Source organism: Acanthamoeba castellanii, assembly GCF_000313135.1.
Source record: "Acanthamoeba castellanii str. Neff unplaced genomic scaffold scf7180000084770, whole genome shotgun sequence".
In the NCBI taxonomy this organism is placed as follows: domain Eukaryota; phylum Discosea; order Longamoebia; family Acanthamoebidae; genus Acanthamoeba; species Acanthamoeba castellanii.
The window spans coordinates 665,536-678,732 of NW_004457532.1; the positions used below are offsets into that span (position 1 = coordinate 665,536).

Below are 13,197 nucleotides of genomic sequence, written 5' to 3' on the forward strand. Positions count from 1 at the left end.
TCAATGTAAAAGAAAATATTCAGACGCTCTGGCTTCATCGATGGAAGACAAGATGTCCAGCAGAGTCAAAAAGAAGAAATTAAAGGCCGGCCGCACGCCAGTGCAGAGCGCTTCCGGCGCAGATGGAGGCGGCACGCCGGCCCAGCACTACGTGCGACCAAAGGACCCCAATTTTCCAACGCGCCACCTCTTCATCGTTGGCTGCGGCCCACAGACAGGTATGTCTCACTCCTTTATATTTATTTATATTATTTTCTAATTGTGTGCGTATAATTATGACTATTTTTATATCAATGATATAAATAAATAAATATGATCTATTATATCGTGCAGGCGTGGCGGTGGAGACTCTGCAGGCGTTCTTCGGAGCGTACGGGCGCGTGGAGCGAGTGTGGGCCGATGAGACGCGGCCCTTCGTCTTCATCAGCTACGCTACTAAAGACGAGGCAATGCAGGCCCGCACCAGCGTCGAGGCGATGCAGAGCGACACCGAGGCAGGAGGTGACACCCATGTCATGGTGCCTTATGTGATGTGTGGTGTGTGCGACTCGAGTCTCACCCGCGCCACTTCTCTCACAGAAGAGCTGAGCCAGCTGGGACTGAAGCCGGGCCGTAAGCTCAGATTCGAGTACGCCGAGCTGAAGCAATCGGAGAAGGCGCAAGCCGAAGACGTCGCTCTCACTCAGCACGTCGAGGTACCCGACACACACCGCACTCACCGCACACACGACACGCATGACACCCACTACACGCGGCAAAGGTTGATGGACATGCGCGAATTCAGGTGGAAGGCCTCTACGTGTTCTACGATTTCATCGACGAGACGGAGGAGCAGCGGCTGCTCGCGGCCGTGAAGGACAAGTCCTGGAACACGCTGCCCCGGCGCCGGGTTCAGCATTGGGGCTACGAATTTGACTATAAGACGCGTAACATCGACATCACCAAGCCCTTGGGTGCCCATTCTCCCTCTCTCGCGCATGTGTCGTGTGCGGTGGTGCGTGTGCGTGTGCGTGTGCGTGGTGCGTGTGCGGTGGTGCGTGTGCGTGCGCGTGTGCGTTGCGAGACTCAGCACTGCTGACGGCGGGGGGAACAGGAGGCCTGCCCGACTTTGTGAGCGAGGTGGTGAAGAGGATGAACGACGCCGCGGTCGTGGAGGAGGAAGATGAGGCGACGGGAACGAAAGTGCAGCGTCGCCGGTGGCCCGAGTCCGATCAGCTCACGGTCAACGAATACGAGGAGGGCGTCGGGATCGGCGCGCACATCGACACACACTCTGGTACCACACACACACACACACATACACCACACACAACACACCGCTCACACACACACACACACACACACACACACACACACACAACACACACACACACACACGACACACGCTCACTCACACTCTGCGGTGACAGCTTTCCACGATGGCATTATATCGCTGTCGCTGGGGAGCTCGTGCGTGATGACCCTTTCGCTGCCGGACAGCTCGCAGCACAAGTCTGTGTTCCTTCCGCGCCGCTCGCTCCTCGTGATGACCGGCGCGGCGCGATACCAATGGCGGCACGCCATCCCCTTCCGACGATACGACTGCGTCCACGGGCAACTCATTAAACGCGAAGGTACAATCGTGTGTGTGTGTGTGCGTGTGTGTGGTGTGCGTGTGTGCGCGCGCGCGTGATACAGCGAGTTAAGGTGGCGCGAGCTGATGTGGACAGGCAAGAGGGTGTCGTTCACGTTTCGTAGAGTGCGCGGACACCCGTGTGACTGTCGGTTCGCTGAGGAATGCGATTCGCAGCAACTGTCAGTTACCAACATTCTTGGCTCCACCACGGGTACGCAGTAACTCCCTTAAAAAGCGAGAGCCTCTGCGATGCTGATCTCTTCTTCTTGGCTGCGCGCACCTATGTACTCAAGCCTCCGAGTTCGAGGCGCGCAATGTGATTGACGTGTACGACAGCATCGCTCCAAAGTGGCACCTCACGCGCTTGAAGCCTTGGCCCAAGATTGAAGCCTTTCTCTCGACTCTGCCCGAGGTATGCCATCATCATCATCATCATCATCATCATCATGACAGCGCAACGCACTCACAATGCCACACTAATCAGGGCACCATCATTGCTGACGTTGGCTGCGGCAATGGAAGATACTTGGACGTCGTCCACCGCCAGAATAACGACAATAGCCAAGGGCCACGCTGTTTTGCGGTAGGCAGCGACCGAAGCGCTGGGCTCATCGACATATGCTCGCAGCGAGGTTGCCACCCCACTATCCACCGCGCGCGCACACGACACACACGACACACGACACATATCAGACCCTCGTGACTCTTCTCACGACTGACACTACACTGCATCAGGCTTCGAGGTGGCGTTGATGGACACGCTTCGTCTGCCGTACAGGTCAGACGCGTTCGATGTCGTGCTCTCCATAGCGGTCCTTCATCACCTCTCGACCAAGGAGAGGCGCCTGCAGGCCCTCTCCGAGCTTCTCCGTATCACCAAGCCAGGTCTCTTCTTCTCCTCGCCGCACACGCACACGCACCACCACCACCCACACACAAGACACACCACCGCACACGGGACTCACGCGCTCATGAACGTGGAAGGTGGGCGAGTGTTGATTTACGTGTGGGCGCTGGAGCAAGAGGACGACTCGAAGCGCAAGTTCAAGGAGCAGGACGTGCTCGTTCCCTGGTGCATACCACCCACCAAGGAGGACAAGCAGGCCGGCAAAGGTTCACCATCAACCTTGCTCGTTCGTGCGTGTCGTGTTGTGTCGTGTCGACGGTCGTTGGTGTCGTGCGTCATGTGTTATGCGTACGGCTAAGCTGGGGAAGGATGCAGGTATGGTGGTACACAACCGGTACTGCCACCTCTACATGAAGGGCGAGCTGCGAGATCTGTGCCTGCAGGAACTGGATGCGAGATGCGAGGTGGTGGAGGACTACTACGAGCATTCCAACTGGTGTCTGCTCCTTCGAAGATGTGAAAGATGATAAAATCGGAAAAGTTGTTATGTACAAATGGATGCCGCCTCATGGGAGCTGCGTTCGGGTAGAGGCAGCAGTGGCCATGGGTTCGTATCGCTTGCGCAGGGCTTCTTCGACGATGGCGGTGAGATCGCCGCCGTACTGCTCGGCGAAGGTCTTCATCGGCATGGTGCGAATGTCGCGAGGAATCTTGAGCGTTTCGAGGATGAGTTGGTTTCGGAACGAGGCCTCCAGCTCTCTGGCTTGGCCGCGCAGCGCCTCGCATCGCGTTTCAACTAGTTCCAACAAACAATCAGGTCACTTCACCAAGACAAACGGCGAGACGAGGGTGCACCTTCGATATCGAATTCAGCCAGTACGGCGGGAAGGCGGCCCTTGGAGCTGATCTGCATGTTCTCAACATTCTCCTTGTTTTCCATCACGTCAGCCCGTCTCTTCTGCGCCACATTCTCTGCCATGATGACCTTCCACACGCAGCTTCCTGCACTCCTGATCTGATGTGATTCGATCTTCGATCTCTGTTTCGCGCCAATTTGTTTCGGCGGGAAAACCAAGTCGACACAAAATCAACAGAAATTCCAAACACGTTTACAGCTCATCCCTGTAGCGGCCCAGCCGTCTCTTTGCTGTCAAGGCGAACAAGAAACGCCATCTTGTAGTGCCGAGTGTTTCTCACACTGCACACGCATCAGCATAGGCGAACATGGACGTAGACAACAACAAGCACGGACGGGAGGGCCAGGACACTGGCGATGCGACGGGAGATGCATCGCACAAGAAGATTAAATTGGGCGATTTGGAAAAGGAGCTTAGAGATTGGACACTGTTCGAGCTCTTTGATGGGCTGACAAAGCTATCTGCTCAAGAGGATGAGGACGACCTTCTCGAGATCGTTCGCGAGATCAGAAAGCGACTTGCTGGACCCTCCGGCCTGCACATCCTCCTCTCCGACCAGGTGCGCATCCTTCCTGTTGCCTATCAGTAAAGCTGCCAAGTTGACACATATGTGCGACCACAGGTCAAGCCATTCCTCACGGGCGGTCTCACTGCTGCGCTCCCGGCCGTTCGCGAGCTCACCCTCGCCCAGCTGGCACGCACAGCCTCGGCGGGTCCTCAAGGCTTTGCTCTGCTGGTACGACTCACCACCTTTCCCCACTCGCCGTTCATTGCAACCTACTAAACGTGAGCTCACCGTGCCGCTGGCTTGGCCGACGGCGCAGACGGAGGTGTGGCCGGCCATCGTCAAGTCAGTGGCGGATAGCAATCTGCGGGTGGCCACCATCGCAGTGCAGACCATTCTCACAGTGGCCAAGGAGGCCGTGGGCCAAGAGCTTGTCTTCAGCTCGACTTCCTCTTCCATGTTCAACGGCATGATCATAGGTACCCATCCACTTTGAGTGAGTGGAGTCCAGTGAAGTGTAACTCACACGCGCCACACCATGTCACGTGATTGCAGAGAGCGAGGTCCTGCGCCTGCGCGTCCTGGACCTCTTTGTTGAACTGTCCCTTCAGTCAGCGGAGCTGCTCGAGCGATCGAAAGACTACCTGGGGCTCATGAGCCGCGAGCTCGACTCCAAGGACCTCCTGCAGCGCATGAACGTACTCGAGCTCCTGGAGAAGGTGCGCTCGGCTTCTGTTCGCCTCTCACAAGTGCCCACGCCAAGTGCTCACTTAGCCGCTATTCTTTTCGTTCAAAAGCTGGCCAAGACCGAGCACGGCGTGGCCTACGTCCAGAGCTCGGGCGCCATGGCGTCCATCCTCCACCTGCTCACCGACACGGAAGACCCCGGCTTCTCGCTGCTGTGTGGCAGCGCGCTGCGTCTCCTCGCGTCCATTGCCCGACAGCAGGGAATAGGAGGGGACCTCCAGTCTTTCGTACCTGTGCTCAAGGTCGTCGAGCAACTGTTGGAGAGCCGAGACGAATCCTGTGCGGTACGTGCACTGCCTCTGCAACCGAGCCTGGAAAACCACTGACTGTCGCCTTCAATCGCCAATGATGACAGGAGGCGGCCATCAGCTTCGTGGGCGCGCTGGGAAGCACCGTGGCGGGTGCGGAGCTGCTTCTGTCGAGGCGAGCCCTGGTGAAGAGCTGGTTCGAGCACCTGACCGCCACCGCCATGCTCCTTCGTTTGTCCTGTCTCCACGCCCTTGCCGAGCTCCTCACGTACGTTCCGTTTGCTCCAGCCCAACCCAACCCAACCCAACCCAACCCAACCCAACCCAACCCAACCCAACCCACAGGTGCCCAGATCACGAGAAGACGCTGGAGATCTTCAACGTGGAGGACAAGGGCTGGGACGGGTCGTCCAGCGGCGAGGTGATGCGCACGTTCATGAAGTTCCTGGACCAGCCCTTCCCCGACCTGCGCCACGCCACCTTCCACGCCGTGCAGGCCCTCGCCCGCCACCCGTGGGGCGTCAAGGCCCTCTTCGCCTACCCGGGCTTCCTCGAATTCATCGTCAACCGCGGCACGGAGACGACCAAGGAGGGCAAGGAGTGGAAGTACGCCATCGTCGAATCGATAGTGATGGGCGAGAAGCAGTACGACAACCGCGCGCGCGAGACGCTGGGCGAGGCGGCCTTCAACCAGCTTGTGACCTACCTCACCGAGGGCGTGCACTACGTCCAGGGCGAGCTTGCCACCAAGATCGCCTCCAAGTCGGCGTAGAGGTTCTCTCTTCAACCCCCACCCACCTCTACTTCAGTAATCTCTTCATCGTCATCTTTGTACAAAAGTTTCATCACAGTTCGCAGTGTCCCTCCCTTGTTGCTCTTCGTGGCGTTCTCTGGTTGGGAGGCGTAATACATAATAATTGAGGAAATAAGAAAGAACAAAAAAAAATAAAATAAATCTAACAAGATGGCAGAGGACCACCCATCAAGTGCGGCCACGACCGACCTGAAGGCCAACGTGGAGCGGTTCATGGGCTTTGCCGACGTGTACGACGCCGCGCGTCCCACCCCGCCCGCCGACCTGGTAGACCTGCTCCTGCGCTACGCGGGGCGCACCCGCGCCGCCTGCGTGGCCGACATCGGGTGCGGCACAGGTACGACGTCGAAGGCAGCACACGCACGACACGGCACGACACGACACGCACTACACACGACACATGCAACACCCCCCCCCCTCTCACGTGATGTGGCAGGGCTGTCGACGTGGCTGTGGCAGGGCAAAGCGGACGAGGTGGTGGGCGTGGAGCCCAGCACGGACATGCTGGCCCAGGCGGAGAAGGGGCGCGCGCTCTACCCCGACGGCGCGTCCAACGTGCGCTTCGTCAACGCCCTCTCGACCGCCACGGGCCTGCCCGACTCCTCTGTCGGTACCGCCCTCCCCACACACACACTGAGCCAAGTGCCGCACGTGGCGTCACCTAAAAACGCACACTCACCACCGCACGCGCACACACCACCGCACACGCACACGCGCTCTGGCAGACATCGTGACCGTCTCCCAGGCCCTCCACTGGATGGACCCGACCCCCACCTTCGCCGAGGCTGTCCGCATCCTGCGTCCCGGTGGCCTATTCGTCGGTGCGTCCTCTGTGTCATCGTCGTCGTGTGCGTGGCGTTGTGTGTGTGTGTGTGTGTGTTGTCGTTCGTGCGTGTCGTGCGTGTCGTGCTAACTATCATCACGTATGGACGCAGCGTACGACTGTGACTGGCCGCCGGCCACGGGCTGCTGGGAGGCCGAACAGCGCTACACGGACTGGCTCAAGGAGGTCAAGGCCGTGGGCCGCCAGCGCGACCTCTACCGCGACGTCAAGAAGTGGGAGAAGGAGGAGCACCTCGGCCGCATGGCCGCCAGCGGCCTCTTCCGCTGGGTTCGGGAGCTGATCGTCCACAGCGACCAGGAGACCGGCGACGCCCGGCGGCTGCTGCAGCTGGCCCTGAGCCAAGGCCACGTCGCCACCGTGCGCAAGGCCGGGGTGAGCGACGACGAGCTCGGCATCGGCGCCCTGCTCGACCAGTTCACCCAATGGATGGGCACCGAGCCGCGGCCCTGGGTCTGGGGCTACCGCGTTCGTCTCGGCGTAAAATAAAAAGAAGTTAACTTTTTTTGCTTATTCATCATTTAAATTAAAAGATATAAAATCACATAATACTTCTAAATATGGAAAATATATGTTAGAAATTATGATATATATGTTTACAGGTGCTTCAGCTCGGCGAGGAGCAGGCTGATGTCCTGGACCCAGGAGTCGCACTCGCGCTGGCTGTTGGCCCGCCACTTGGTCGTCGTCTGGGCCGACCGGCCGGGCAGCGTACTCCGCAGCTTGAAGACCGCGTCGTCCTTCTTGGACCTGACCACCACCGTGTTGAGCAGCGATATCGCCCCCTGTGTTGAACGTGTCTCAGTACACGCCGCACACGTGCAATACGCAACACACCGCACGCACGCACGCACGCACAACGCGCAACTAGTATGGGTGGAGCGTCAAACCGAACCTTGGAAGAGAAACGGACAGTGGTGTTGTTGAGGCCCATGCGGACCGTCTTCTTGAGCGAGCTGATGAGCTGGTCGGAAAACAGGAACACCTGCGTGGTGGTGGCGGTGGTGAGAACCCCTGAGTTTTCCCCCCACAAGGGTACCCACTGGCAGCATTAGGGGGAAGGGCCGTACGTAGCGCTCACGGGGCTGCTGTCCCTTTACGATCTGCGAGAGAATGCCCTCGCGAATGTAGCGTCGCGCCGCGAGGCCGCGCTGTTTGTGTGTGTGTGTGTGTGTGTGTGAGAGGGTTAGGGTTCAGCCACAGCAGCGCTGTAGCCGGGGTACAACAGTACCCCGATCTTGCGATCGTCGAGCTTGGTCTGGATGCTCAGCGTGCGCTGTATTCCCTCGGCCTTGCGCTTCGCCTCATTCACTGCGCGTAATCGTGCGTTCGTATTATTTTAATTAATTATTAATTATTAATTATTTGTTATTAGTCTAATGATATTACTATAATAATAAATAATTTTGCAATAATATGTTATTGTTTCAGGACGCATTTGCGCGTACCCTCTTCGGCAATCTGTGCGATGCTGGCCGTGGCCAGCTTGAGCTGGTCGTGGTCGGGGTGCTCGGTCCACGTGTATTTGGACAGCTCCTGCGAAGAGGAGTGGAAGTAAAGGTGAGGCGCCTCCACCTATCCATAGCCGATGAATGCACGAATTTCATGAGAGAGAGAGAGAGAGATGACTTTGTCATGCAAACCTTCAGCAGAAGCACGTAGCGTGTAATCCTTTGCACGGGACCCTGTGTTGTGTGCGTGTGCGTGTGCGTGTGTGTGTGCGTGTGCGTGTGCGTGTGCGTAAGAGAAAAGTGCTGATGGAGGAGTTGCGAGGCTACGTACAATGAGCAGCGAACAGAAGTCGAGAGCGTTGCAGCGGTAGTGCGTGATGGCCACCTGTGGGAGCCAAGCATACCGACGCGTCAGACCAATATACGGTCTGGACCACGGTCGGTCGCAGCTGTAATTGCATTTGCATGCGCGGTCGGTCGTAGGGGCGTACATCGAAAAAGCTCTTATAGGTGTGGCAGGCGAGCGATTCGTGGTAGTTCTTCACCGCGGTCTCGTAGTTGACCACGTACCTCTGGTACTCGGACGAGAGCGACCCCGGAAAGAGCAACTTGTGGAAGACCGTCACCGAGTGCCAGCGCGTCAGTGCGCGTGTGCGGTGCGGTGTGTGCGGTGTGCGTGTGCGTGTGCGGTGAAAATTATGATCGCGGAGGCAGGCACGTACAAACTCGTTGAAGATGGCACCGATCTGCCGGTAGTGGGCGTAGGGGGCCACGGCCGCATTCAAGGCGTCCGAGAAGCGCGCGTGCATCTTGTACAGGAGCTGACTGTTGGTATGCAGACTACTCAACTGTTGTCGTCGTCGTCGTCGTCGTCGTCGTCGTCGTCGTCGCGCATAGGTGTGTCGTGTGGTCAGGACAGGCCCGAATTGCGCACCGGAGAGCGATCACACAAGCGGCGTACTTTCAAACGAGGTTGGTCCGACTGCGCTGTGTCGAGCCGGGCGTTGAGCTTCTGCAGCGGCTCAAAGATGACCTTTTGGGTGCAACACCAAAAGTTACGAGTCAGGGAACGCACACCACCGCACACGCACCACCGCACACGCGTGACACGCACACCGACGAGTTAGCAGGAGCGGAGAAGTGAGTACTTCGATTGTGGTGAGCAGCAGCGACACGTAGTTCTTCTCCGTCTGCGCGATCTCCTCGGCCACGCTCCGTCGCTTCCGCGCCATCTCCTCTGCCGTTGGTTTGGTTTGGTTTGGTTTGGTTGGTTACAGCGCACGCGCAGCACCGCGAAAATGGGGGGCGAGACGCACTGATCACGGCGTATCGCTTGCGGGCGATCCGGCCGCGTACGATGGCCTGCAACCTGACGACGTCTCTGGCCGTCGCCCGGAGCTGGAGCGCCTTAAGCTTTGCCTCGGCTCTCTCTGAATTGTCATTCGCTGATGATCAGTCACCGACCACCGGCTTGCACACCAAACCGAACGCACGACACACACACGACACACGCAACCAAGGGTTCGAGTGCGTACGTGGGAGGGAGAGAGTGGATCCCGACATGGCCTTCTTCCAACCGGTGCGAGGGCTCACGAGCTGGTCCCCATCTTGGCCGGGAGGGGCACCGCTGCATGTACGAATTGTTCCGTGAATTCGATGACACGCACGCGCGTGTGGTGCGTGTGCGTGTGCGGTGTGTGCGGTGATGCGTGTGGCGTGTGGCGTGCCTTCCGGTAGGCAGCCGCGAACAAGAGGCGGAGAGCTGGACCGTCCCTACCCCCAACGCTCGGGGCGACGGTAACGACGACGGTGACGGTGACGGTGACGGTGACGAGAGCGACTGCGCCGGTGGCCGTAGCGACAACTGCGGCAATCTTTTCGTCTGCGCGGGCGCAGGGATCGTGGGCGCCGAGGTCGACGCGGAGGCCTGCGCGGCCGCCGGCGCAGCGGCTGATGACATCGATGCGGCCTGGTAGGTGGCCTGGCCCGCTCAAAGGCCACGCTGTCGCGGGGCGAGGCCGCGGGCGCGTAGTCGGCCATCGAGGCCGCGATGAGCGGCTTGACCCACATCACCATCTCGGCCTCCGTCTCGGCGAGGAAATAGAACACCTCCTTGTTCCCTACACGTCGCCTCTCAACAATGTATCGTGTTTCGTGTTTCGTGTGCGGTGGTGCGTGTGCGCGTGCGCGTGCGGTGTGCGGTGGTGCGTGTGCGGTGAGAAGGAGATGTACGGGTGGTGATGCGGAAGAGGTTCATCTGTGACGCCGCAACGATCGGGTGCGTGTCCGGCGTATCGATGATGCCGCCATTCACCGACAGCGCCACTTCTGGCCTCGCTTTCTGTAGTGTTGTGTCAACAACGCGTTAGTGTAAGTGGACGTGAGCGGGCTTGCGAGAAGAAGAAGAAGTAGAAGAAGTAGAAGGTGAAGAGAGCAAAGGGTACGATGTTGGCGTTGGGGAAGCGGTAGAGCCAGCCGTCGTGGAGGACGAAGAACCGCCGACACCACTTGGTGGGGTTGTCAAAGTCGGCCCAGGCCAGGAAGCCCGCCACCGCCCGCGGACCCACCCTGGGCGAGACGCCCAGTTCAGAGCCACCGCCACTCAACTTGCGCCCCACAACAATTGTGCTGCCAACGCCCTCCAGCCGCTGCTGCTGCGGCGTCCGTGGTGACGAGGTCTCCATCCCCCTACTATAGCAGTAATAACCACATTAAAAATAAACTAGATTCTTATGACCCAAGCCAAAGAAAAGAGGAGCCGAAGAGGCTCTAGAGGCGCGACCGTACCCTTACTGGTCTGGGTGAACACACGGCCAAGCTCCACGAAGCTGTCCGAACGAGTTGTTGCGGACAATATGTTGGTCACAATTTTATTTTTTAAAATCATTTTGAAAATTAATTTTATTCACCTATTTCTTCTTATTTTGTCAGCTGGTGCTGCCGAGGGCCTCGGGAATGGAGATGGACGACGAGGCCGAGGCGAATGAGGTCCGTTCGCGCAGATCTGTCAGCACCCCGCATCATCAGCAGGCCGCGGCATCTCAGTCGCCCCCCACGAAAAATCAGCAATCGAATCGATTGCGAGGCGCGTCTTCGGGCAGCAGCGGCAGTTTCCTCATTGACGCCCTCAAGAAGACCAAGATGGGCAAGAAGCACAAGAAGCAGCTCAAGCAGCTGCTCGTCGACTCTTTGGACCAAGCCGCCGCCGCTACTCCAACGACTTCATCTTCGTCATCTGCGCCCCAAGTCCCACCCCACCTTAGCACCACCACCACCTCCACTACACCGTCGACGGCCTCTACTCGGCCGCAACCGCACCAGGTCCTGTCCATCAGCCAGGGCACCGACCAGAGCTGGTCCGCCTCCTCCACCACGCCCCCCGCCCCCTTTTCCCTCTCCGGTACTCCCTTCACTCTCGTGTGCGATGTGCGATGTGCGTGTGCGATGTGCGATGTGTGCGTGTGCGATGTGTGCGTGTGTGATGTGTGATGTGTGCGTGTCGTGCCATGTGCCGTGTGCGGTTGATGTGTGCTGAACGCGCCACACGCACCGCCGCACACACCGCACACACGCAGATGTGAGCGACATGGAGCGCAAGTTTTTGAACACGAGCTTTGGCACGGACCGGTCCTCGTTCTCGGCCTACGACCGCCGCAGCAGCGCCGGCGTCAGCGGCGCCTCGACCCCGTCGTCGCCCTCCTTCTCGCCCGGCACCTCGCCCTCCTTCTCCTGCTCGCCGCTTCTCGCCGGCGTCTTTGCCGGCGCCACCGCCGACCGACGCGACAGTACCGACACCACCGGCGGCGGCGTCGGCGGCCGCCGCTCGTTCAGCGAAGAGGCCGCCGCCGGCTCCGGCACCACCACCACCAGCGCCGGCGGCGCCAAAGAAAAGAAAAAGAAGAAAAAGAAGAAAGAGGCGAAGAAGAAGGGCAAGCGCGAGCACAGGAAGAAGAGCTCGGAGTCGTCGGGCAGCAGGCTGCTCATGTCGACATCGCCGCCCTCATCGACACTGCCGATGCTGACGTCATCACCGACGGTGTCGTCGCCAATGACGGTGACGACGCCGATGACGCCGACGACGGTGGCGGGCGGCGGGTACGGCGGGTATGACCGGCAGCCGATGAACATCGACCTGGACAGTCTCAAGAAGAAGGTCAAGCCCAAGCGATGCGAGGCCGACATCTTCCGGGACGGCTTCCGCCACTTCCTGCAAAGCGGCGACTACTCCGATCTCACCCTCGAGTGCGAGGTACACCACACGCACCACCACACGCACCGCACGCACCACCACACGCACCACCGCACGCACCGCACGCACCACCACACGCACCACACACACACGATAGAGTGGTGCTAAGGTGTGGTGAACAGGGCAAGGAGTACCGGGTGCATCGGCTGCTGTTGGCCTACTCGTCGGAGTACTTCTCGCGGCTGCTGCTGAGCAACTTCCAGGAGGGCCGGCAGACCTACATCCACCTCCGCTTCCCCGACCCCGCCCACGTGTTCCCCCTCGTGCTCCAGGTACTCCACCACGCACACGCACACGCACACGCACACGCGCACGCACACGCAACCAACGACACGACACACTGTACAGTTCATCTATCAGGGCCACGTCACAATTGCCGAGGACAACGTAATCCCGCTCCTGGCCATGGCCGACCACTACCTCGTTCAAGTACGCAACTTTCCTCTTCGCACACGACACGACCAACGACACGACACTTACACTCGTGTGTGTGTGTGTGTGTGTTGTGGTGTGGGTGGTGTGGTGTGGTGAGAGTAGGAGCTGCAGCAGATGTGCAGCGACTTTGTCAACCAGACGCTGTCGCGCGACAACGCGCTGGCCCGGCTCAAGCGCGCCATCGACTTCAACAGCGAGGAGGTGGTCCTCAAGTGCCTGTTCATCACCGCCCGCAACTTCTCGCACGCGTCGCTGGGCAAGGCCGACTACACCTTCCTCCCGGTGGACATCTTCATGCTGCTCCTGCACCACCGCTACCTCGCCGTCAAGAGCGAGCAGCACCTGTTCAACACTGTCTGCACCTACGTCGAGGCCCACCGCGACGACCTGACCGAGGAGCAGATCAACGAGCTCATGGAGGCCGTCCGCTTCCGATGGCTCTCCTACGAACAACTCGAAGAGGTAACCCGCCCACCGCACGACACGCACGGCACACACGACACGACGCACGGCACGACACACGCACGC

The 13,197-nt window shown here is 59.3% G+C and overlaps 6 protein-coding genes across 6 annotated transcripts in view; 4 read left to right on the forward strand and 2 right to left on the reverse strand.

Moving 5' to 3' along the window:
* Nucleotides 1-52: 52 nt before the first annotated feature.
* On the forward strand, nt 53-2,989 carry ACA1_266340 (methyltransferase domain containing protein; the record flags this gene model as incomplete). The annotated part of the gene is made up of 12 exons (XM_004341446.1): nt 53-218; nt 334-537; nt 580-695; nt 785-953; nt 1,094-1,276; nt 1,410-1,613; nt 1,710-1,826; nt 1,909-2,027; nt 2,207-2,247; nt 2,394-2,500; nt 2,600-2,728; nt 2,838-2,989. 12 exons carry the CDS (start codon nt 53-55, stop codon nt 2,987-2,989), a joined length of 1,707 nt encoding a protein of 568 aa, XP_004341494.1.
* Nucleotides 2,990-3,028: 39 nt separating this feature from the next.
* Nucleotides 3,029-3,441, reverse strand: ACA1_266350 (uncharacterized protein; the record flags this gene model as incomplete). Its single annotated transcript, XM_004341447.1, has 2 exons — nt 3,029-3,258; nt 3,318-3,441. The coding sequence occupies 2 exons, from the start codon at nt 3,439-3,441 to the stop codon at nt 3,029-3,031; spliced, it is 354 nt and encodes a 117-aa protein (XP_004341495.1).
* A 245-nt stretch (nt 3,442-3,686) lies between these two features.
* Nucleotides 3,687-5,651, forward strand: ACA1_266360 (HEAT repeat domain containing protein; the record flags this gene model as incomplete). The annotated part of the gene is made up of 7 exons (XM_004341448.1): nt 3,687-3,938; nt 4,002-4,115; nt 4,204-4,363; nt 4,440-4,603; nt 4,682-4,915; nt 4,987-5,147; nt 5,225-5,651. The coding sequence occupies 7 exons, from the start codon at nt 3,687-3,689 to the stop codon at nt 5,649-5,651; spliced, it is 1,512 nt and encodes a 503-aa protein (XP_004341496.1).
* Nucleotides 5,652-5,843: 192 nt separating this feature from the next.
* ACA1_266370 (methyltransferase domain containing protein) lies at nt 5,844-7,023 on the forward strand (the record flags this gene model as incomplete). Its single annotated transcript, XM_004341449.1, has 4 exons — nt 5,844-6,030; nt 6,130-6,303; nt 6,419-6,514; nt 6,629-7,023. The coding sequence occupies 4 exons, from the start codon at nt 5,844-5,846 to the stop codon at nt 7,021-7,023; spliced, it is 852 nt and encodes a 283-aa protein (XP_004341497.1).
* Nucleotides 7,024-7,130: 107 nt separating this feature from the next.
* ACA1_266380 (RhoGEF domain containing protein) lies at nt 7,131-10,669 on the reverse strand (the record flags this gene model as incomplete). Its single annotated transcript, XM_004341450.1, has 18 exons — nt 7,131-7,319; nt 7,430-7,519; nt 7,605-7,685; nt 7,766-7,845; nt 7,983-8,070; nt 8,178-8,219; nt 8,317-8,370; nt 8,477-8,557; nt 8,708-8,806; nt 8,947-9,018; nt 9,134-9,222; nt 9,302-9,430; nt 9,521-9,592; nt 9,763-9,954; nt 9,987-10,097; nt 10,218-10,326; nt 10,430-10,553; nt 10,593-10,669. 18 exons carry the CDS (start codon nt 10,667-10,669, stop codon nt 7,131-7,133), a joined length of 1,779 nt encoding a protein of 592 aa, XP_004341498.1.
* A 277-nt stretch (nt 10,670-10,946) lies between these two features.
* ACA1_266390 (BTB/POZ domain containing protein) overlaps nt 10,947-13,197 on the forward strand; it is a gene marked incomplete at both ends in the record, with an annotated part of 3,184 nt that continues 933 nt past the window's right edge. Inside the window, 5 exons of the mRNA XM_004341451.1 lie at nt 10,947-11,385; nt 11,561-12,234; nt 12,357-12,506; nt 12,595-12,663; nt 12,772-13,131. Coding sequence (XP_004341499.1) covers nt 10,947-11,385; nt 11,561-12,234; nt 12,357-12,506; nt 12,595-12,663; nt 12,772-13,131 — 1,692 coding nt within the window. The remainder of the gene's footprint in view (nt 11,386-11,560; nt 12,235-12,356; nt 12,507-12,594; nt 12,664-12,771; nt 13,132-13,197) is intronic.